Here is a 25,942-nt window from a genome sequence, read left to right on the forward strand (position 1 = left end):
AAATTTCCATAACCAAAAGTTTTTAAATGACTTGGACTGTTTATCTGTACAATAGTATGTTAGTTTACCCTGATGCCAAACAGCATAGTTTATAGCTATCAATTTAATACATAATAAAATAAATACTTTAGCAGATAAGACATGCAATGAAGAAAATATGTAGGCCACGGGTCATCTTGAAGTTAATAAATTTCACATTTAAGACCATTTGAGCCAACATCTAGCTTTATTGAAAAATGCTTGGCAGACAAAGAAACTATAACCAAATGCCTAAAGCATTGTACAAATGGTTTTACAGCACTGACTCTAATATATCAAACAGCTTATAAAGAAGAAGAAAATATCTGAAAACAAGCAAGTTTAATGAAACTGTTTTCTTAAAAAAAGATGACCAATTAAAATTATACTCCTTTAGAAAATGTAAAATTGCTTTTTGCTTTAAAGAGATTAAGTACAAGACTATTAATATCTACCTCCAAACTTCGTAAATGTAATTAAGAATAGTCCTAGGGATTGATAGTTTTCCATCAGAGTTCAGTAAAGAAAAAAAGATTATTGACTTAGGCTTCCCTCTTCAGAGATGAAGTCCACTCAAATGGTATCCGTTTTGATCAAAAGCAGAAGTCGTAAAGTGCCAAAGTACTCGATGACAAGGACACAGAACCCCGTGAGAGATGGGTGGGTGACAGGGAAACCACCACCCACCGAGCGCCGACACTCACCGTCCACACTCGGAGACGAAAACCACCACCCACCGGGCGCCGACACTCACCGTCCACACTCGGAGACGAAAACCACCACCCACCGGGCGCCGACACTCACCGTCCACACTCGGAGACGAAAACAACGACCCACCGAGCGCCGACACTCGCCGTCCACACTCGGAGACGAAAACCACCACCCACCGGGCGCCGACACTCACCGTCCACACTCGGAGACGAAAACAACCACCCACCGGGCGCCGACACTCACCGTCCACACTCGGAGACGAAAACCACCACCCACCGGGCGCCGACACTCACCGTCCACACTCGGAGACGAAAACCACCACCCACCGGGCGCCGACACTCGCCGTCCACACTCGGAGACGAAAACCACCACCCACCGAGCGCCGACACTCGCCATCCACACTCGGAGATGAAAACCACCACCCACCGGGCGCCGACACTCACCGTCCACACTCGGAGATGAAAACCACCACCCACCGGGCGCCGACACTCACCGTCCACACTCGGAGACGAAAACCACCACCCACCGGGCGCCGACACTCACCGTCCACACTCGGAGACGAAAACCACCACCCACCGGGCGCCGACACTCACCGTCCACACTCGGAGACGAAAACCACCACCCACCGGGCGCCGACACTCACCGTCCACACTCGGAGACGAAAACAACCACCCACCGAGCGCCGACACTCACCGTCCACACTCGGAGATGAAAACCACCACCCACCGGGCGCCGACACTCACCGTCCACACTCGGAGATGAAAACCACCACCCACCGGGCGCCGACACTCACCGTCCACACTCGGAGATGAAAACAACCACCCACCGGGCGCCGACACTCACCGTCCACACTCGGAGATGAAAACCACCACCCACCGGGCGCCGACACTCACCGTCCACACTCGGAGATGAAAACAACGACCCACCGAGCGCCAACACTCACCGTCCACACTCGGAGATGAAAACAACGACCCACCGAGCGCCAACACTCACCGTCCACACTCGGAGATGAAAACCACGACCCACCGAGCGCCAACACTCACCGTCCACACTCGGAGATGAAAACCACGACCCACCGAGCGCCAACACTCACCGTCCACACTCGGAGATGAAAACCACGACCCACCGAGCGCCAACACTCACCGTCCACACTCGGAGATGAAAACCACGACCCACCGAGCGCCAACACTCACCGTCCACACTCGGAGATGAAAACAGATTCTGAAAAGTGTCCCAACAAACAGCACTAGGAATATGATGTTCATGATGGTAGCCTTAAAATTCTGTGGGGCTCAAAGAGTCTTTAGAATAATGAAGAAAGGTAGAACTACATTTAGGAGATCTTTGGTGTTACAGTATTTTATAGCATTTGAATTCTTTTTTTTTTTTCCTGAGACAGGGTCTGTCACCCAGGCTGGTGTGCAGTGATGGGATCTTGGCTCACCACGCCTTGACCTCCCAGGCTCACGTGATCCTCCCACCTCAGCCTCCTGAGTAGCTGGGACCACAGGTATGTCCCACCATGCCCAGCTAATTTTTGTGTTTTTTTGTAGGGATGGGGTCTCACTATGTTGCCCAGGTTGGTCTCTAACTCCTGGGCTCAAGCGATTCACCTACCTCAGCCTCCCAAAGTGCTGGGATTACAGGTGTGAACCACCATGCCTGGTCTCGAATTCTTTGTAAATGGGGTATCCATGTTATTTTTGGTTATTTATCCTAATTAGTAAACCAAAGTTCTCTTTTTGACATTTATTGAATAAAAAATAGTTGACTCAATTTGACTTTCTGTTGAAAATAACTATTAATATAAAAAACCCAAGGGTAAATTTCGTATTTTATTGATGTTCATTTTCACCTATCATCTATGGCTTGAGTAACCCTTACCAAGGCATTAGCCAATCAACTAATAACTGAATAAATCTATTACTGGATGCTTACTCCAAGCCAGGTGCCTGGCTAATCATGGATACAGAGAGGAGACACAAGCAGGAGGGTTCACATCCAGACAGGTGGACCAGCAGGACAGTGTGTGGTGAGCACTGTGAGCTGGGCTGGTCTTAGGTGAAATGATGGTACAGCAAGGTGTCTCCAGGCCTCAGGCAGGCCCATGTGGACTGCAGGACAGCGTGTGGGGAGTGCTGAACTGGGCTGGGCTCAGGTGAACTGATGGGGACAGCAAGGTGTCTCCAGGCCTCAGGCAGGTCCACACGGACTGCAGGACAGCGTGTGGGGGAGCATTGAGCTGGGCTGGGCTCAGGTGAAATGATGGTACAGCAAGGTGTCTCCAGGCCTCAGCCAGGCCCATGTGGACTGCAGGACAGCGTGTGGGGAGCACTGTGAGCTGGGCTGGGCTCAGGTGAAATGATGGGGACAGAAAGGTGTCTCTAGGTCTCAGGCAGGTCCATGCGGACTGCAGGACAGCGTGTGGGGAGCGCTGAACTGGGCTGGGCTCAAGTGAACTGATGGGGACAGCAAAGTGTCTCCAGGCCTCAGCCAGGCCCACGTGGACGACATGACAGTGTGTGGGAAGCATTGAGCTGGGCTGGGCTCAGGTGAAATGATGGTGCAGCAAGGTGTCTCCAGGTCTCAGGCAGGTCCATGTGGACTGCAGGACAGCGTGTGGGGGAGCACTGAGCTGGGCTGGGCTCAGGTGAAATGATGGTACAGCAAGGTGTCTCCAGGCCTCAGCCAGGTCTGAGGGGATGAAAGGAAGGTCAAGTGAAGGCAGCAGTGTGCTTGAGGGCATCTGGGAAAGGGAATGCTGGGTCTTTGAGGACTAGCAATGGCCCAGTGTGGACTGAGTACAGATGACCAGGAACGGCTGGTATGAAGAGATGAGGCTTCAGAGCTAAGCAGGTCAGCACATGACCAGCACTAAAGCTGTTTTCCTCCAAAGGCTACGGGCCATTAAATGGCTGTGAGGAAAGAAGAAACCTGAACAAAAACGAACTTTGAAAGAATATTTCAGCAGGATTTGAGGGAGTGAGATTGGAGAGGAAGAGCTCAGATAGGGAAAAAAAATCTGTTCTGATAGGTAATATCTGAAAATCTAAATCTGATAGGTAAGATAAAGAAACCGGAGATGGGATGGCGCTATGCAGAACGGGACATTTAGAGCCTCTGCTGGCCAAGGGGGTGTGTCCAAGTGCTACCAGTTTGGTGTCCTTCAAATGGAGAACATTCAGGGCACACTCTTGACATCAGTACCCTGGCTCCCCAGATGCTGAGGGAGCACACGCCTGCTTACCACCTTGGTTAAGTGAGAACGCAGTGCGTCCACCTCCTACGCACAGAACTGTCGGCTTCTCTATTTATGCTTTAAACCTGGAAATCAGAAACTGCTATTTGAACAACTTGGAAAACTTGGACAGTGCTTTGTATAGTATAGACTTGGTAATATTTGTTGACTTTATGAATGAAAAATGTACTTTCTATCTGTACATGAAGTATTTTGTAGACATTGAGTATACAGATTAAGAGATTAATTTCACTTTATTCTACTCTTGCTGTTTCAAACATGTATATTTTCATATCCATGAATTCAAGTTAGACTAAGTTTAAACAGGGCAATGAATGTATGGTTTATTTTGGCAGGTGCCAAAGTATAATTAGCTCTTTTAAAAATTTTGTTTGTTTTTTGAGACAGGGTCTCTCCCTGTTGCCCAGGCTGGAGTGCAGTGGTGCAATCATAGCTCACTCTAACCCTGAAGCCCTGGCCTCAAATGACCTTATTGGCGATATCACTAACTCATATGATTAAAATGCAGCTTTCTAAATTCTTCTTAAAAATGTACAATGGGGAATGGAAAACTACCCCTATTTTCCGCTGAATTGATAACGTGAATACAATGTTATTATTTGAAGGTGATGTTTGGGGTAGTATGCAGGTGTGGGTGGGGTGCAGAGCTGAACTAAGACATTACAATATAAGTATATCTAAATGCTTCCACCAAAACTGAAAAAGCAGCAAAGGGAGAACTTGAAGTTTGATTATGTTAAACAGAGGGGGTAGCTCTGCTTATGGATTTATTTTTTTATTGATAGAAAAGTAAGAGCAATATATGCTGAGTGGAAAGAAAAATGTCTTATAATCCTTATTCGGTCATCATTAGGACATTTACGTATGGGGAAGAACCACCAGACTCGGCAATGACTGTAATTACGTAGAGGTGTCATCTTGTGAAGAGGTCAGCATGGCTCCTGCCTCTGGTCGTCCCATGACTACCAAACACCACGGCACATCTGTATCTATGTAAGAAACCTGAACGCCCTGCACATGTGTCCCAGAACTTAAAGGAAAATGAAATAAAATAAAAATAAATAAAACAAAAATTTCAAACATTAAAAAAAAGAAGCCCTACTTAGTCATAATGAATTAGTGTTCCATTGTATGGACAATAGTGCTTTGATCTGCTAAAAATAATTGTTACAATTTTTTGTTCCAACGTTTGTGAGGGACGCTAGTCTGTAATTTTCTCTCCTTGTAATGTTCTTGTCATATTTTTGATTTGGGGTTATGCAGGTTTCATAAAATAAGATTGAATATGCTTCCTATTATATGTTCTGATAAAGTCTGTATAAAATTGGTATTATTTATTCCTTAAATGTTACATAGAACTTATCAGTAAAACCATTTGGACTTGGAATTTTCCACAAAGAAAGGTCTTTGATTGTGAATTCAACTTAATAAATATAGAAATTTTTCTATATTTAATCATCTTTTAAAAAATCAAAAGTCAAAACCCAAAAAGTTTGTCTTTTCTATTTTCCCACATATCAACCATTTCTGATACTTTTTATTCCTTCCTTTAGATTCAAGTTTCCATCGAGTGTGAGTTTCTTTGGCTGCATCCCTCTGTGCCTTCTGCAGGAGTGCTGGGCACCTGCTGCAGTCGTGGACAGCCCTCAGATCTGGCTGGTGCAAGCTCCCCTCCTGCAAGGGTTCAAGCGCCCCCTCCAGTCTGTCTGCTTTTGACGGCTCTCCAGTGCTTCTCACAGCTGGGTTTCTATATTCTGTGCAGAGTTCAATTTTTAACTGTGGAACGGTTAGTCTGATAAGTTCTTCCTCTATTACTGAAACCAAAATTCCTCTGAAGCTTGCACTTTTTATTCTGTGGTAGTTCTAATTAAGAAAGCATGCTACATTTTGTCATTAATTTTAGGATAGTTCCATCACAGGCTTACATAAAGGCATTGTAGAGACTTTCTAAGTATAAGATAGTGCTACTACTAAGCTAACTTTACTAGGTTTTTCTTCACAAATTTACCCAAAGTGGAATTTATTCCATTTTCAAATGTCTAATAAAATGTTGAACATTGTTCAATGAGTGTTCTTGCAATGACTAGAGGCTTTTCCTCTAGACTGACATGAAGACATGATGGCAATAAGTCAGCAACTAGGACTCCTGAAAATATCAGGAAAAACTGTCAAATGACTTGCAGAAACCTAAATTCACCATGTATGCCATTTCTCTATCAAATCAAGTGTGTGTCCAAGAAGAAAACAAGTTAGTACTGCATGTGCCTGTTCTTTGTGGGTATGCTGTCTCCATGAAGTTTTTCATTTCTTTAAAATATAGAAATTTCTTTTTTTTAAATAAAAATACATCTATTCCCCCCAATATTTTTAAAAACAAAATTTTAAAGTAGAAAATTAAAGTTTTCTAGCATGCTCCTTCCTATTCCCTTTCAAGATATGTGTATACATGTCAAATTGTACATATGGAATCGATACATTGTCTTTTTCAATAAAAATGAGGAAAGAATGAATGCATGTTTCCTTAATCAACATTTTCTACCAATATATGTACAGTCCCCCACATATAGGTATGCATTTACTTATCCATCTATCCATCTCGTCCATTATAAAGAAAGCATAGTATTTGTTTAGATATATAACAAATTATCTAACCAATTCACTACTGATGGGCATTTAGTTTTTCAGATTCTCCATATATTAAAAAATGTTTCAATAAACATCACTGTACATAATTCTTTACTTACTTCTGTAAAACTTTCCTTAAGACAAATTCTTAGAAACAAAATTTCTAAGTAAATTCTATACATATAAATGTGTGCATACACACACGCACACACACGTATGTGTATAGATGGGCCAATTTACACTCCTAGAAAGATGACGGAATAGTTTGTTTCTCTGTACCTTTGCCAAAAAGCAGGTATTATCAAGCTTTACGATATCTGTCAATCCAGAGGGTTTTAATAAAATGATACCCTAATGGTATTTTAAATTACATTCTTTGAGAACTGATGAATTTTATCCTATTCTTATATTTATTGGCCATATTAGTTATTTTGTGAATTTCATGAACTTGTGTCTATTCTACCAGCACATCCGCCTTTCTCTTTGTGGCTTTCTTTTTTTTTTTTTTTTGAGACGGAGTTTCGCTCTTGTTGCCCAGGCTGGAGTGCAATGGTGTAATCTCGGCTCACAGCAACCTCTGCCTCCTGGGTTCAAGCGATTCTCCTGCCTCAACCTTCCGAGTAGCTGGGATGACAGGAATGCACCACCGTGCCCGGTTAATTTTATATTTTTAGTAGAGATGGGGTTTCTCCATTTTGGTCAGGCTGGTCTTGAACTCCCGACCTCAGGTGATCCGCCCGCCTCAGCCTCCCAAAATGCCGGGATTACAGGAGTGAGCCACCGCGCCCGGCTCTTCGTGGATTTCTAATGGAGGCTGTTTATTGTCTAGCAACACAGCACAATGCCTAAAATTAAGGGCTGCCTGGATTTGAACTCGGAACCCCTACCTCACCATTTCCTAGCTACATGACCTTGAGCAAGTCACTTAACCTCTTTGTGCTCAATGGCTTCATCTATAAAATGAGAATAAAAATACTGCTTACTCCTTGAGGTGCTGTTATATAGATTAAATCAGGTGATTTATGCAAAGCCCTCTGCCTTGCACGTGGTATATATGCAATAAATGCTGACTACGTTACTAAACATGGGTACATAGTAATGTGTGTGTATAAATGCATGTATAAGGAATATATGTATAAATTCACATATACATGTAACATACAACTTATTTTATAAGGACCTGAAAACATTTTAATGGTCCATTTTCTCAGAGAGCTACATTAAACTTTGAGGTCTGTCTGCAGTTTTCCATTTTTTGAAAATCAAACAAAAATTACAATTTCTCCTTATCTCCATTCTTGTAGCATTTTTCTTATTCTCTAGAAATTCTACGCTGGACCTGAGCTTTGAATGATTTAAGTTACAGGATGCAAGAGATAACCTAATTGTGCAATGTCTCTTGTAAAATTCAGTGAAAACATCTGCAAGATACATTCCAAAAGGCAGAGATCTTAAAATAAAATTCAACAAACACAGACTTGAGAAGAGCTGTGCTTCTGCCTCTGTCTCCATAATTAGATTTACATTTTCTTTCTCTTCAATTTGTTGGAATATGCTGCTTGGCACACTGCCTGGACAACACACTTACGAGTCTCGCTCACTGATGGACTGTGCACCCCAAGCCTGTGCTCTGGCACCCCACTGACGGGCAGGAGGTTACCCTACTCTAGGTCATATGCATCATACATGGAAGCAACCAACTCTGCTGTTATTTTCAGAACGGTCCTAGACATACTCATGTCACAAGTTATATAAAGTTTTCCCCTTCCCATTATAATTTCAATTACTATAATTAGTATAAGCACATTTGAATCAAAAATCAGTTCACTATTTACCTATAGAAAATGATTAAGTTTAGATTCACTTAGTAAATACCTTTAAATAATATATATTAATTTAAATTTTTATGACTTTTTGATAGAAAAAATAAAACCAGTATTTAACAGAAAACTTAAATAAATACTTTTTTCTTATTTAATGTTTCAAAGACGTGAACTTCAATGTGTATTTGTAAGTAAAGACCAACAGTATTCTTAATTTATTTAAAATTTATAAAATTCAAATACTAAGAACTCTTAATAATTGCAGATAACAGAACAATTAAAATCTTAACAGCAGTTTTGTGACTCAGAACTAACTAGAATAATCTTTACTGACATATACACAAATAAAGAGGTGACACCAATTTAAATACCCAACGGTAAGATTTAAAAAAACATCGCTACGGCTTTAACGGATATCTCTTGTTGAATCATGAAATTAATCAACTGGATTTTTTTTTTAATCACTACATACAGTATCGGAAACTAAATTTATTGGTAACTACAGCAATAAGTAATCAGTTACCTACATGATTTGCAAAATTCAGTTTCTGAAGAAGTAAACTCTGAAGATAATACTAAAGTTGTTAATTGAAATTATTTTGGAAGATTAATAGTCAAACTATTTTGGCTGCTCACTTTACACAAGGTCTCAACTTAAGTCAGCTTTAAACAAACTAAAAATCACTATATGACTATGCAAGGCTGAGGTTCAGTTAGTAATCATGAAGTCAAAACTACACAACAGAACTAAATAGAGTTTATAAAAGTGAAACGAGCACCGATGACTTCTACATGTTTTTGGAATCTGAGGAAGAGTAAATAAATTGCTGGTAGTATGAAGCCATGTGCCATTTGCTTATGAAAGAAAGTTTGTCAGGAAAAAAACAAAACCAATAAACGAAGCTATGTTAAAAAAAAAAAAAGCCTCACCACTTAATGTCACACAGCCAGAAGAATCTTAATTTTGTATTGAAGATTATCTGAGGTTACAGACTCTTATTAAGATCAATCTCAGGATTACATTTAGGCTCTGATCCTAATTCACAACAGAGGCTTGTCTAGTTCAACGTCATGGCTGGAAAATATGAAGGTCACAGAGACAGGATTCTGGGTACCTTAAATAAATCCAATGAGGACTTTGAAATTCCAAGTGGTGGTAACTAACTGGATGCAGTAGAAACCTAAGATCCCCGTTAGTCCGGCATCGCCTGCCTTTTACCCCCCGCGCCCTGGTTACTGCTCACTGAAGTGCTGTCACACGATTCACAGCCTCGTGATAATGGCCAGCAGCCCCTGCACTTGAAGTCCTGTGACCTAACGATGCCCTTCAGGGAACGGGCCTTCATAGATGTCTGTTTTCCGAAGACACCTTAGAGTGGGTGGATGGGAAAGACCTGCCTTTCACCTGACAGACATTCTCGACTGCCCCTGCCGGTGTTGGGCATACACTCAAGACGCCTCACTGTTTGTTAAGGGAGGCAGCAGGTCTGAGAGAGGGCTGGCAAAGAAAAGTCTTCCTCTGCATCGGGGGCAAATAAATCCTCTTTCTCAGTAACAATCGGAGATTTCAGTGACGACAGAGAAGAATCACTTTGTTGAGCCTGAAACTCGGTGGCCCATTCTAAACTTTTATAGTCATCACTGAAGCACAGGAAACTCAGAGGGGCTGTGTCATGATTTTTTTCTATTCTCAAAGAAATATCACAAGTGATTTAATAGCCTTGAACATAACCAAATAAGATAAGCATGATTTCAGAGTGAACAGTTAACGTACTTACATGTGAATCACAGGAAAAGATACGAACTTTGACAACATTCATTTAAACTATTACCGAACAATGTATTACTTTTTGCATGGTGCAAGGTAATACATTGTCCGGTAAGAGTTTAAATAGTTAAACAGACAGACGTGCTGATGTGTTAGATACACTTGACAGTCGCATTTTAATTGAAATGCAGTTGCTCAAATTTAGCAAGTCTACACAACTACCATATGAGAATTCACAAAGGACAAGAAAATGAGTACTCTCACTCATTTCCATTCAGCAAATATGAATATCCACTGTGTACTGTTTATTAAAAAGCAAATCAGAAGAACAGTGGAAGCTAGAACACTGTATAATGTACTTTCCTACTGAGAAAATTTTGAGAAAAATCAGGCAAAAGCATATGGCAAACACTTGGAAGAGAAGGAGCAACTGGCACATTTAGAAAGATGGTATATTATTATAGAAAATGCCAATCTTCATTTACTCCACAAACACACACACAGCATCAGCTGAGTGTCACAGACTGCACTATGCTAAAAACTCTGAGAACAAGACACCCAAATGACGGCCTTGTGCTGAGACTGTCCAGCAAGGAGGTAGATAACGACAAAACATTTCCCGTGGGCACAGAGAGTGGCAAGAACTGCTCTGGGAGCATCACGAATGGAGGTAGGCCAATGCGACCTGGAGACATGCAGGGGATGGGCTGGGTGAGCTCCCAGAGGACACAGGGCCTGGAAGGGCAGGAGAGGTTAGGAGAGGGGCAGAGGTGAGAGGGACTAGGCACAGGGTTCACAGTGCACGAAGCACCCAGCCTGCCTGCTGCCTGGGGGAGCCCGTGGAGAGGGAAGTAACTCATAGCAAGCACAGGGAGTACTGCCGGCCCTCTGCATCTGTGGCCTCTGCATCTGTGGCCTCCACAACAGTGGCTTCTGTATCTGTGGATTCAACCAACCATGAATGGAAAATATTCCGGGGTGGGGGGACCAGATGGCTCCATCTGTACTGAGCATATACAAACTTTCTTCCTTGTCATGACTCCCTAAATGATACAGTTTAACAACTATTCACAAAGCACGGGCATTGTATTAGGTGTTATAAGTAATCTAGAAATGATTTAAAGCATACAGGAGGATGTGCATAGGTTACATGCGAATATGACACCATTTCACACTGGGAACTTGAGCATCCGTGGAATCTGGTACCTGTGGGGATGCTACCTTGTCTGAGAAGTCTGGGGTTAGCCTCAGGGAGAATGACCCTCCTCGAAGGTTTTTCAGCAGGAGATGGACGGGATCCAATTTATATTTTAGAAGCATGAGCTTTTCAAAAAGGCAGAGGTTGAGTCCAGCTGGAGAGGGGCTGTGAGGTGGAGCATTGGGGCAGTGGGCAGAGTGCCAGGGCAGAGGTGGGCACAGCACAGCTTCCCTAGTTTTACTATCATGAGAAGATGTTGTAAGAATTTTAAGTAAGATACTGGTAGAACCTGCCTTAAACTTTAAAAGGATGTACTTTGAGGGTATGAACTGAATGTGGTTTGGGCACAGAAAGTGTGTGCACAGAAAAGTGTGTGCACAGAAAAGCACAGGAGGAATAAGGGCTGGCATGACTGCCATGACTGTGAGCTCAGGAAATTCAATAACTGTGGTCACATTAAGTAACTGTGGCTAATTTAATGATCCCAGTTTTTAGTTTACACTTTTGGCATCACTATATGTGAACACTATACAATAAAAACCAAAGGTGTTTAAACAGTAAACAATTTTATCATCGTTTAGTATAAGTGCCATACAATAAAAACAAAAGGAGGTTAAAGTGATTGGTTAAAACAATGAAGTTACCAAACCTGTTAACAACTCACTGGTGCTTTGTTATATCTGCATATGTACACCCATGAAGAACCCGTGTCCGATACCAGCATGACCACTTCTACATAAACTACTTCTCTACAAAAGTGCCAACAGGCAGCTTGGTTTTAGGTATTCCACATTATTTCATACAAAGAAACAACTATTTGATCAATCAAAAGTTTACTTGATTCAGAAAGCAATAGTTATTTTAAAAATATATATTTTGAAGTGATTCAAGTGACTTTCATTTGAAATCACAAAGATAATACTTGAACTGTGTCATTCATCCTTCTGTGGCTCAATTCTCTTTGCTAAATTACTATAATAATCTTACTCCTACACACTTTTCTCCTATCCTTCGCCTTTACAGCATCACTAATCAGGTCTTACATAGAAGTGACCAGATTTCTTTAATACATTTTTCGATGATGTACACAAGGTCATTGCATGCAACTGTCACTCACGATCACTCTATTATATCTACGTGAAAAGATCATAGGAAGCAGGAATGCATTACTAAAACGATCAATTATTATAAGTTATCATTATTCTCTAGAATTTAAGAACAGCTTTAAGCCACTGAGTAATAATACAAAGTGTCCAATTTCCAAACTATCCAAGAAATGGGTTTAAGCAAACAAAAAGTTAAAATCAAATTAATCTCTCAATCTCAGTAGATATGAGAAAAATGAGAATAAAATGAAAAGAATTCAAGCAAGTATCAATTGATAAAAGTATATCCACATCTATTACTCAAGAAACTTTATTACTTACCTGTTGGAGGCAGGCAGTCCTTCCAATCAAAATATCCTGCATAAATTCCAGGTTCTAAGGAGCCAACGATGGGATCTGCTTTCAACTCGATGTAATTTTCAAAGAGTCTTTGATCTAGTTCTTTCAATGAGGCCATGCTAACCTATAAACACATAATGAAGGGTATGAGTTGCCTATTTGAGGGTGATGGAAAAAGTAAAATAATGTTAACAATAAATACTTCAGACTATAATAAAAGCACTTCTCAATTTTCCTACAAAAACTCGTGACTTTTATTTATATATTTTCAGTAACAAAGATCTCTTTTAGCATAGCTATTTTGCAGGAGAAAAAATAATCTCCATATATGGACTACAGGTCATTGTATTAGTCCGTTCTCATACCGCTATAAAGAACTGCCCAAGATTAGGTAATTTATAAAAGAAAGAAGTTTAATTGACTCAATTATGTTATGCATGGCTGGGGAGCCCTCAGGAAACTTACAGTCTTGGTGGAAGGCAAAGGGGAAGCAAGGCATCTTCTTCACAAGAAGAAGGAGAAGGTGGCCAGAAGGAGAAGTACCCAGTGCAAGGGGAAGAGAGCCCCTTATAAAACCATTAGATCCCATTAGAACTTACTATCATGAGAACAGCAGGGGGGAAACGGCCACTGCGACTCAATGACCTCCACCTGGTCTCTCCCTTGACACGTGGGGATTATGGGGATTACAAATCAAGAGGAGATTTGGGTAGGGACAGAAAGCCTAACCATATCATTCATTTTTGAAAATACTAACCACTCATTTCTGTACACAGAGCAAGAGGCATTATAAATACTAAATTGTAATAGCCAGTAAACTACAATTAAAAAGGAACCATTTAAAATTATGTTCTGTTTCTTCATATTAACTAATTCATTTGAAAAGTGTGACCAATAGAAAATAAGCCTGCTCTGACACTCCAGTAACCCCAGTGCGGCTCCCCTGGATTCTCCCTCCAGTTACAGCTCTGCCTGAGTGGCGAGCAGGTCAGGCCTTAGATTCTAAGGCAACTCTACAGGGAGGCCAGACACACGCTCGCTGTCATGGGCAAAAAGAAACAGGAAAGACCCCTATTAGTAAGTCCTGTCCTTGGCACAGTTCAGCTGCATGGACTGTGGGGGATCCCGATGGGAGTGGGAGCAGAAGAGGGTAAGGAGGCTGGCATCAGCCCTACGTGAGTGTGCCTGGTCTCACCAGCAGGCAGGAGGCCAGAAAAGGAAGAGACGGGAGGCAGAGACCCAAGCATGGAGGATATGGGAAGTCTGGGGTGTGGAGAGTCTGTGGGCCCAGGTCACTCTGCAGGGGGCTGGTGGCCATTCTGCTTCTGCAGCACTGGCCTGAGAGGGATAGGCTTCTCTCCAACGCCAGGCCTGAGCTGCAACAAACTACAGTGAAAAATAAACACACGTCTAAGGGAGTCCACTGCTATGCACAGGCACACCCACCAAGCAGTGAAACTCAGCTGCAGAAGAGACAAGCAACAACTTGAACAGAAAAAAGAAAGAAAACCCTCATGAAGATTAAAGTATAATACAAAACAAGATTTCTAGAGGTGAAACATACAACTTCCAAAGCTAACAAATGAGTAGATTAACACAAGGAACTCCTGGTCACTGTTGAGACTGATCTGAAATGCAAGAACTACTTCAAAGCATAGAGTAAAAGTGTAAAGACATGAAAACTATGAAGAACAAGACTAGAAGATAAACCCAGGAGCTCTAACATGCAAAAAATAGAAATTCAAGTAAAGAAATACAAGCAGCTAGAGAAAAGGTATTCATTAAACAAGCAGTAGGAGAAAATTTAACTGGATCTAAAGAAAGACCCAAGTATGCAACTTGAGTAGGCTTGCAGAGTGCCAGGCTAGACTGGTAAGACAGCCCACATATCTAGGCAACTACTGTTAAAGTTTCTAGTTTCTAATACATTTATTCTAAATGAGAGAGAGACAGAGAGAGAGAGAGATACAGAGACAGACTGACTTTCAAGCTTCTAGATCAAAAGAATAATTTACTTACAAAGAAGAAAGAACTGGTCTGACATCAGATTTCTCACATGCAGTACTGGGAGCTGAAATCACTGGATTAAAATCTACAGGAATGAAAGAACAGAACCCAAGAATCCTGTATTTAGCCAGCGTGTCATTCTCTTAACAGAGTCCGAGAAAGATATTTTTGGATATGCAAGGGTTCAAGGAGTATTTCACCCATGTCATGAGAAAGGGCTCTAACCTAAAATCAAACACATCAGAATGAAGAAGATGAACTACTGAGGAAAACAGTGACAGGCAATAACTCTGAGTTCCCTCTCGCCCTTCTTTATCTCTCTCTTTCTCTAGTATCTATAAACACAAACCGAAATAGATGATTAGAGACTCCCTGGACATGTGAAATACAAGTGTGAAGTAAGATTTCTTCAAAGGAAGGAGGCATCCAAAAGGGAAATACTAATAACACACAATGAAGAGATAACATCAAAATCTGCAAGAGAGAACCAGTGGCTAGAAATTTATAGCTGAAAATGTTTTAAAAGAAAAGTTTAAAAGGAGAAAAACTTAAATCACTGCTCTAATTTTCTGCCCCAAGTATCTAGAAAGAGAAAATTAAACCCAAAGAAAATAGAAGGAAAAGATAAAGAACAGAAATCAATATCTTAAAAAGGTAAATATTAAAGAAAACCACCAATGCCAAAAGTAGGATCTTTGAAAATAATAATAAAAATGATTAGCCAGGCATGGTGGTGCACATCTGTGGTCCCAGCTACTTGGGGGCTATGGTGAGAGAATGACTTTAGCCCAGGAGATCGAGGCTGCAGCGTGGTATGATTCAACTACCGTACTCCAATCTAGGTAACAGAGCAAGACCCTGTCTCTTAAAAAATTTGAAATTTTTTAAAAATTAAAAAGGAATAACAACAAAAACGATAAGCTCCTGGGCAAGACTGATGAAGAAATAAAGAAAAAAACCCACATATTGCCAAGAACAGAAATGAAAAAAGAAACATTCCTATAGATCCTGAAGACATTAAAAGGATAGTAAAAGGACATTATAGTTTTATGCCATCAAGTCTTGACAACATAGAGGAAATTGCTAATCTGCTGAAAAACACAACCTTCAAAAACTGGCACAAGTAGTCCTATATTTATTAAACTAATTGAATCCATTATAGGCAAGGGCTTGACAATGAGAACTTCAGGTCCAGGTGGTTTCATTTGTGACTCTACCAAGCATGCAAGGAAGAAATTATAGCACACACAAACATTTTCATAGAATAGAGGCTGAAAGCATTTCCTATTTTGTTTAATGAAGCCAGTATAACCCTAATATCCAAACTGAGCAAGGTATTATAAGAAAAAAATCACACGCCAATAGCCTTCATGAACAAAGACATAAAAACCCAAACAAACTACTGGCAAATAGAAACTATAAATAAATTTAAAAAACATATCATGCAGAAGTGGTATTTTTTCAACAGATGAAAAAGCACTTGAGAAAATTCAATATACTTTCATGACAAAAATTCTCAGTAAACTAAGACTAGAAAGAAAATCAGCTGTGTAAAGGGCATCTACAAAATGGTACAAATATAGAGTGCTTTCTCCAGAAGATCAGGAATAAGGCAAAGTTGTCCCCTTTCACCACTATTTCAAGATTATACCAGAGGTCCTAGTCCATGAGATCTGGCAAGAAATAATACCAAAAAGGAAGAAGTAAAACTGTTTTTATTAACAGAAGACATCATTACGTATTTAGAAATTCTAAGCAGGTTGACATACTAATGGAATAAGTAAATTTATGGAGGCAGCAGAGTCAATAACAAAAATCAATTATATTTCTATATAATAGACACCAAAGAATTATAATACAATACCATAAAAAATAAAATACCTAGGAATAAACTTAACAAAAGACATGGAAAATCTATAATGGAAACTACAAAACACTGCTGAAAGAAATTAAAGATGGCCTAAACAAATAAATAGGATCATCAATATTGGTAATTTTCTCCAAATTCAATGAACCCCTAAAAGGCCTTTTCTTGGTAAAAATTCACAGGCTAAAATTTATATATAAATGGAAAGGACCTAAAATAGCCCAAACAATTTAAAAAGAACAAAGTTGGAAGACTCATACTACTTGATATCAAGACTGACTATAAACCTATAATAAATAAAACAATGCAATATTGGCATAAGGATAGACATCGTAGACCTAAACATAAAAGTTAACGTTACAAAACTTCTGGGAAAAAATATTCAGGACATTGAAGCAGGTAAAGATTCTGACAACATATGAAAGGCATTAAACATTTTAAAAGCTTGATACAATGGATCTCATCAAAATTAAACAATTCTGTTCAAAAGATATTATAAAAACCAAACAGCAAGCCATGAACTGAAAAAATATGTATGCATGACAAAGGACTTATTTAGAGCCTTCTAAAAATCGTCAATAGAAAGATGACTGATCCAATTTAAAAATGAGCTGGGGTTAAACAGCACTTCAAGAAAGAAGCTACCTGAATGTATCTGAATATACAAGAAAAGGTGCTTAACATCATTATTAGGGAAAACCAAATAAAGCAACAATGAGATTGGCTGAAATAAACAAGATTGGTAATATTAAGTGTTGGCTAGGATGCAGTTTATAACCGAGTTTATGACCGACAGAGCGTACACTCGAGTTGACGACCGACGGAGCGTACACACGAGATGACGGCCGACGGAGCGTACACACGAGATGACGGCCGACGGAGCGCACACACGAGATGACGGCCGACGGAGCGTACACTCGAGTTGACGGCCGACGGAGCGTACACTCGAGATGACGGCCGACGGAGCGTACACACGAGATGACGGCCGACGGAGCGTACACTCGAGTTGACGGCCGACGGAGCGTACACTCGAGATGACGGCCGACGGAGCGTACACTCGAGATGACGGCCGACGGAGCGTACACTCGAGATGACGGCCGACGGAGCGTACACACGAGATGACGGCCGACGGAGCGTACACTCGAGTTGACGGCCGACGGAGCGTACACTCGAGATGACGGCCGACGGAGCGTACACACGAGATGACGGCCGACGGAGCGTACACTCGAGATGACGGCCGACGGAGCGTACACACGAGATGACGGCCGACGGAGCGTACACTCGAGTTGACGGCCGACGGAGCGTACACTCGAGATGACGGCCGACGGAGCGTACACACGAGTTGACGACCGACGGAGCGTACACACGAGTTGACGACCGACGGAGCGTACACTCGAGTTGACGACCGACGGAGCGTACACACGAGTTGACGGCCGACGGAGCGTACACTCGAGTTGATGACCGACGGAGCGTACACTCGAGTTGATGACCGACGGAGCGTACACTCGAGTTGATGACCGATGGAGTGTACACTCGAGTTGATGACCGATGGAGCGTACACTCGAGATGACGACCGACGGAGCGTACACTCGAGTTGATGACCGACGGAGCGTACACTCGAGTTGATGACCGACGGAGCGTACACTCGAGTTGATGACCGATGGAGTGTACACTCTGGAAAACTACTCAGAGTTCCTAATCAGCTTATGCCACGACCAGCTATTGTACTTCAAGGTTTATATCCCAGATCAGTGAGTACAAACATCCACAAAGAGACTTACAAGAATATTCACCACAACTTTATCCATAAAGGCCTAAAACTGGAGACAACCCCATGTCCATCACCATGAGAATGATTAAACAAAATCTGGTTATCCAAACTCAGCAATAAAAGAAAATGACTCACTGGTACACACAATTGTATGAATCTCAAAAAATTAATTTGGAGCAAAAGAAGCCAGATACAAAAGACAACAAACTGCATGGAACTCCACGTAAAGTTCTGGGACAGGCAAAATGATTCTCTGCAGATAGTAGCTGGAACGTTGCTGAGAAGGGAGCCTACTCAAACAGGGCACAAGGGAAGGTTTTGTATTTTCATCTGGTGGTGGATGCTGGAACGTGTGCATATGTAAAAAGCCATCAATCCATAAGCTTAAGATTTGTGTCTTTTACTGTAGGTAAATTACACCTCATTTTTTAAAAAAAGAAGGGAAAAGAGGAGTTGAAAATAAATAGATGTGCAAACAGTTAATAGGCAAATGCTACAAAAAGAGAGTAGAATGGCAGTATTAATGTGTGATAAGGCAGGATCAATGTCAGAAGTACACAGCTCATACTACTTTTTGTTGTAAGGATTTAAACAGATAATTCAGGAAACTTGCATAGCACACTGAAAGCAAATACATAATAAATGCTAGCAGCTATTTCTATTAACTCAACAGCCTCATTTTCACTAACACCCTGTTCACGCTGGCTGCTGAACATAGAAAACTGGGTCTGCTTGATTCCTGCTCAAAAAGCAAGGGTCAGATCCATCTACCATTAATCACTATCTGAGAGTGAGGAAGAAAGATTAACTTTAAAAACATCCTGACACTAAGGAAATCAGTCTAATAGGAAAGGAAGAAAAGAAAGCATTTATAAAATGATGTGTTTAAGGAATGCAGTGGTTAAACAGAGAGGGAGTGCTAAAGGGTCACTGATGGGGGTGAGAAAGGCTGCAGAGTAGACATGCCTGAGGGTCCAGTGGCCTTTTAGGGCAGGTGTCTCTAACAAAAACACAGTGCCTCCTTTAAAAAAGATAACAATTTAATTGTGTACAGACAGTCCCAACTTATGAGAGTTCAACTAATGATTTTCCCACTTTACCAGGGTGTAAAAGCAATACGCATTCAGTATGCTCCCTGGCTTATGATGTGCTATGTCAGGTTAAACCCACTGTAAGTAGAAAATATCTGGCCAGGCACAGTGGCTCACGCCTATAATCCTAGCACGCTGGGAGGCTGAGGCGGGTGGATCACGGGGTCAGGAGTTCAAGACCAGCCTGGCCAAGATGGTGAAACCCTGTCTCTACTAAAAATACAAAAATTAGCCGGGTGTGGTGACAGGTGCCTATAATCCCAGCTACTACGGAGGTTGAGGCAGGGAATTGCTTGAACCCGGGAGGCAGAGGTTGCAGTGAGCCAAGATCGCACCACTGCACTCCAGCCTGGGTGACAGAGCGAGACTCTGTCTGAAGAAAAAAAAAAAAAGAAAATATCATAAGTAGAAAATGCGCTTATGATATTTTCAATTTTGGAAGGGTTTATCTGGAGGTAGCCCCATCATAAGTTCAGGAATATCTGTATTCAGAAATAGACTTACTCACTGAATTCGTACATATTAGCACCGAGGAGGGTCTTTCGAAGCATTAAAAAACTGTGGGTAATAACTTACAGAAGTAAAAGGCGTATGCCGGAGGCAGAATTCTGGTGTAATGGACAATACTTCCAATAAGCCACCGTCCTGCCACCTTAGCAGCAATCATGTATATACTCAACAACATTTCCATCTCACGCAGCAGGCACTGATGCCAGCCAGTGCTCCCAATAAGCCACCGCCCTGCCTTTCTTAGCAGCAATCACGTACACTCAACAACATTTCCATCTCACGCACCAGGCACTGATGCCAGCCAGTGCTCCCAATGGACAGTCCTGGAGAAGAGATGCCTAAGTCGATTGTCAAATTTCTCTAACTTCTTTACTGTTGTCTTCAACACAGTCACAATGGTTTAAAAGATAACATCATTATTTTGATGTATTTTAATGTTTCCAATTTAAAATTTCCAATTTGTGATTTTAAAAACTTTTTGATAATAATGCTTTTTAAAAATTATGCTTCCAAGAAAGAAAATAAACAACAAACAATTATTTTCATTCCAATTTGGCCATCTGTATAGAAATAAGGTCATCAAACTATCATTAGAACATCTATCCAAGTGACTCTGGATAACTAGGTTCAGACAAATTAATTTTTTTTTAGCTCTTTTCAAATGGATGGCAGGACAGGTGGCAAACTGACATTCCTTTATATTACTGAACCACAACTTGTCAAATGGGGGCAAAATAAATGCCAAGTAAATAACTAATTTAAAAAAACCTCTTAATTCCTAGGAGAAGTATTAATACAAAAAAGAAAACTACAGATGAAACAGGATATACTGTCACCTGAAACAGAAGGACAGCCTGTGTCTCCAGGACTTGTTAGCGAGGGCTTCCAAGCCACACATGCGCACACCATGCCCAGCTAATTTTTTTATTTTTAGTAGAGATGGGGTTTCACCATGTTGGCCAGGCTTGTCTTGAACTCCTCACCTTAGGTGATCCACCCACCTCAGCCTCCCAGAGTGCAGGGATTACAGGCAGGAGCCACCACACCCAGCCAGGAATTTTTAATAATCAAGTTAGTCACCTCACATCCTATATATTAGGCTTCACTTGTTTGCTCCATTGTTCTCAATAGGATAATCTTATCCTTGACGATTTGATTTTCTATCTATACAGAATAATCAGAGAGACACTGGAAAGAACTTTACTGCTACCACTATCTCCTTCCCTGATTTCTGAAATTATACCATTCCAGAGTAAGTTAATAATTTCCCCTTACTTAGTAACAAAAAACAAAGTTTCTGGAGAAGAAACACAACTGAAAAAACATTTCAATACACAGTAAATTTCAGCAAAATTAGACACAACTGAAGAAACAAGGAACAAAAAGAGAGAGCTGAGGAGATTACCCCAATCAGTACAGACAATTAAAGATGAGGAGAAAAAAAAAGAAAAAAATTAAGAGATGTGAAGAATAGAGTGAGAAGGTCTAACATACACCCAATAGGAGATCTTGAAGGACAGAAAAGTTTGAATGGAGAAGAAAAAATATTTGAAGAGATAATGGCTTAGAACTTTCCAGAATTGATTAAAGACATCAACCAGAGCCAAGGGAACAAACAGGCCAAAAAACATAATAATACCAAGACACATAATAAAAATACAGAACAGAAGAGGCAAATAAAATATCTAAAAAGGAGCCAAGGAAAAACCTTACTACATTTTTCTCAGTAATCAAGAGATCAAAGTCCAAACCAAACAAACAAAAGGACTGAACAACATAATCCACAAACCCGATGTAACAGACATCTGTGGAATGTGGTATCCAAAACGTAAGGACACGATCTTTTCAACTGAGGTAGGGTTTCAGAAAACTGTCCACATATGAGCTTACAAAGCAAGCCTCAGCAAACCTAAAAACATGATATTCTCTGACCTCAGAACAATGATGTTAGAAATCTCTAACAAAGAGAAAACTAATTCCAACTGCTCCTCTGCTCCCTTAGCTTGGAAATTTAAAATCATACTTCTAGCCAAGACTAAAATAGAATATTAAAATTCAAAACTAAAAAAAATGAAGAATAACTAAAATACCACTTGTTAAAACATGGGAAACACAGCTAAAAAGACACTTAGAGGGAAATTCACAGCCTTAAATGTTCATATTAAAAGACAGAAAGGTTTAGAATTAATGAACTATGTAAATAAACAAGATTAGAGTCCAAATTACTGCAAGAGAAAGCAAGGATATAACGAGAGAGCACTACTAAAGTCAAAAGTTGATTCTCTGAAAAAGACTCTGGCAAGAAACAAAGAATAAAAATACAAACAAGCGATAGTAAGTACAAAAAATGACCATATCGCAGCTGAGGTTGAAGTAATAAAAATACAAACAAGCGATAGTAAGTACAAATAAGGACCATATCGCAGCTGAGGTTGAAGTAATAAAATAAAACTGTTATAAAACAATTTTACGCCAACAGATTTGAAAATTTAAGCAAAATGGGCAAAGTCCTAGAAAAATATAGATGACTATGATTAACATGAAGAAATAAAAAAGCTGGATGGTTCTATAACCATTAAAGAAATTGGGCCAGTCATTAGCAATCATCTCACAAAGAAAATACTGGGCATACGGAAAATACCACTACCAGAGCGTTTTTCTAAATATTCAAAGAATAAATAATTCCAATCTTATGCAAACTCTTTCAAAGAAGAAAAAGGAACATATTCTTTAATTCATGTTACAAACGAGCATGACCTACATGCTACAACATGGATACATCTCAAAATAATACTGAGTGGGAAAAGAAAGTCACAGAAAAACACACACCATATAATCTTATTTATGCTAATGTAAAAGTCAAAAAAGGTAATTTCAAACAAAATATTGTTTAGAAACCACACAATTCAGAAGTAGTTCTCTATAGGAGAAGGTGGGTGGCATGGCTGTGCAGGGGCACAAGTGGACATAAGGCCTCTGGGATGCTTTGTTCCTTCAGCTTGGTGGTGTGGGAGCACCTGGGTTCATTTTATCACTCTCTTACATCCTACATTATGCGATATCTATTCTATTATATGGATAAAATATTTAACATAAAAACATTTAAAAAGAATGTACATCTAGAAAAGAAGTGCATCTCCATTAAACTAATCATAATGCAATGTGTGACATGCTGTTCTAGTGCCGAGAACAAAGCATCAAAGGAGAAAGAAGACAGTACGGTGCACCTTGCACTTCGGGAATGGAGGAGGAGAGGCCCTACAGGCTTAACAAAGGATGAGACATCTGCATCTCAAGTGGGCTTTGGTGGATGATCAAGATTTTGTGAAGTCCGGATTGACTGAGGAAAAGGCAGTCCTAGAAAAATACAGATGACTACAACTAACAGGAAGAAATAAAAAAGCTGAATGGTTCTATAACCACTTAAGAAACTGGACCAGTCATTAACCGTCACCTCATAAAGAAAATACTGGGCCTAGAGAGTACAACACAAGCTACAGATAAATGTTCCTACAACAGAGCACCGTAGTAAGCTGGCACTGAATGTGTATTTATTGAATGAGTGAATGAACAGAGAAAGTATATGAAATGTTCAAGGAAAGATGAGCAGGTGCCCAGGCTGAATGATAAGGTGTTGGAGTAGGGGGACAAAAAGCCATGAGAGAAAGAGGCAAGAGAGCCAGATGAAAATCCTACACAAACGCCAGCCTACGGAGCTTAGCTCTTCAGGCAGTACAGAGTCCTGAAACACAGGAGGAGGAAGAACAAGAGCAGCTCTGGGTTTTTGAAAGCCCATCCTGGACACCCTGGATGATAAGCTGGAGAGTGGAAACGTTTAGACATTAAGCAAAGCAACTGCTAGGAAGGTTCCTACACCACCACGGCTGTCAGATGATGCAAAAGGGCTAAGCTTGGACAGGAACAGCAAATTAGAGAGGTAGAGAAGGATTTGGAAGATGGTTCAGGGGTTGAGTTGAGAAGAAAGACTTGGCAAAAACCATCATGAGGAATGATGTCAAGAATAATTCCCAGTAATGGATGAATGAATTTTAAAATGTGGTGCATATACACAATAGAATACCACACAGCCTTAAAGAAGAAGGAAATTCTGTCATCTGCAACATGGATGGTACTGGAGGACCTTATGCTAAATGAAATAAACCAGGCACGGAAAGACAAATACTGTGATCTCACTTATATGTGGAATCTACAAAAGTCATTATCATAGAAACAGAGAGTAGAATGGTAGTTACCGGGGGCTGAGGGCAGAGTGAGGCCGGGAAAGGGGAGGTGTTGATCAAAGGGCATGGCATGGTAACCACAGTTAATAATAATGTATTGTGTATTTCAAAAGTGGTAAAAGATTTTTAATGTCCTCAACAAAGGTAAGTTGGTGAGGTGATGAATATGTTAATTAGTTCGACTGACTTTTCTATAATGTATGCTTAGGTCGAACATCACATTGTGCACCATAAATATGCATAATTATTATTTGTCAATTAAAAATGAATAAATAAAACAGAAAAAAAGGAGCCATTCCCAAGTTGTGGCTCAGTGATTCACAGTGGCTACTAAGTCAGGGAACACATAAAAGAGAAGCTGTTTTGAAGGAGGAAGATGACTGGTTTGGCCAGGTTGCTTTGAAATCTCGATGGAAACTTCCAGGCAGGACGTCTGGTAGGAAACAGATCGAAGGTATCGGAATGACATGCAGGTCAAAAGTAAAGAATTTGGGAATCACGGGCATCCGTCAGTGATGGGTGAAGCTGTGGAGGCAGATCAGGTCGTCTACAGAAACTGCTGAGTACGAAGAGGAAGCAGACAAATCAAATGCTCAGAGAACAGAAATACAGGGGATGGTACCACAATTATCTACATTTTGTTGGCCTGGGTTCAAAGTTTTTGGCTTAGGAATGCCACACCCTACCCAACTGGAGAACCAGCTGTTTTACTCCTTATTTCCTGCACTTCCCAGCTTTCCAAAGAGACGTGGTGCCTTTCCTCTGCTCTCTGAAACAGCATCTGGAATGTGAAATCTTATGTTCTTTCCTGCTTTGTGAAACTTTTTCTTAGGTACTTTCTGTACTGGGGAGGTAGCACTTTGTAAATGACAAGGTCTCTGAGTCCTTCTGATGGGGTATCTCTCTAAGTATGTATGTTTATTCTTTCCCTTCCTGTTTGAACAAGAAACTCAAGGCAGCCAAATAGGGTCAAAAATTAGGCTCAGTGTTTTGAAAGCAGAAGCACATCTGATCAACTTATAATTTCTGTCTGTAAGATCTTAAACTCTGAAACAGATTAAGTTACAACTTATTTATTATATAAAATAGCCTGTAAACAAAATTTAGCTGATTTTGTTTATACGTATAACACAAGGAAAATGAAACACATATATATAGAGATAATACAGCAGTGAAGACACAAAACTGTACTCACTCACATCTAGGTATTCGAATGGTTTCCAACTTGAAACTTAATGATATTCAAATAAGCTACAATAATCAAATATGTAAAATACAGTACATACAGTTAAAGCAACGCAAAACTCTAGAATCAGCTGCTCTGCATAAAGTAACCTCCCTGGACATATAAGAAAAAGGAGCTGCCCCTCCACACCTTTCACGCCGGAGTTTCTGAAAGAGATTTACAGGCTTAAAATAAAACTTCAATTAAAAATTTAATGCCAGCCTTGTTTAATGTCTACAGGCTTCGTCAGGTGAAAATCTGGAAGTATACAAATTCTGAATTAGATGCTTATTTTTTAAAGACTGGGACAGATTAAAAAAGTATTTTATATATGTAAAAGCACTCCCTGGAATTATGTAATTATACCTACTACAATAAAATTA

The 25,942-nt window shown here is 40.5% G+C and overlaps 1 protein-coding gene across 6 annotated transcripts in view; it reads right to left on the reverse strand.

Moving 5' to 3' along the window:
- Positions 1-25,942, reverse strand: part of EXOC2 (exocyst complex component 2) — a 206,728-nt gene that overhangs the window by 32,769 nt on the left and 148,017 nt on the right. For all 6 annotated transcript variants that reach the window (XM_016954799.3, XM_063812742.1, XM_063812743.1 and 3 more), the window contains one exon: positions 12,830-12,971. In XM_016954799.3, the coding sequence (XP_016810288.1) occupies positions 12,830-12,971 (142 nt within the window). The remainder of the gene's footprint in view (positions 1-12,829; positions 12,972-25,942) is intronic.

The sequence above is a fragment of the Pan troglodytes genome, chromosome 5, assembly GCF_028858775.2.
Source record: "Pan troglodytes isolate AG18354 chromosome 5, NHGRI_mPanTro3-v2.0_pri, whole genome shotgun sequence".
NCBI classification, from domain to species: domain Eukaryota; kingdom Metazoa; phylum Chordata; class Mammalia; order Primates; family Hominidae; genus Pan; species Pan troglodytes.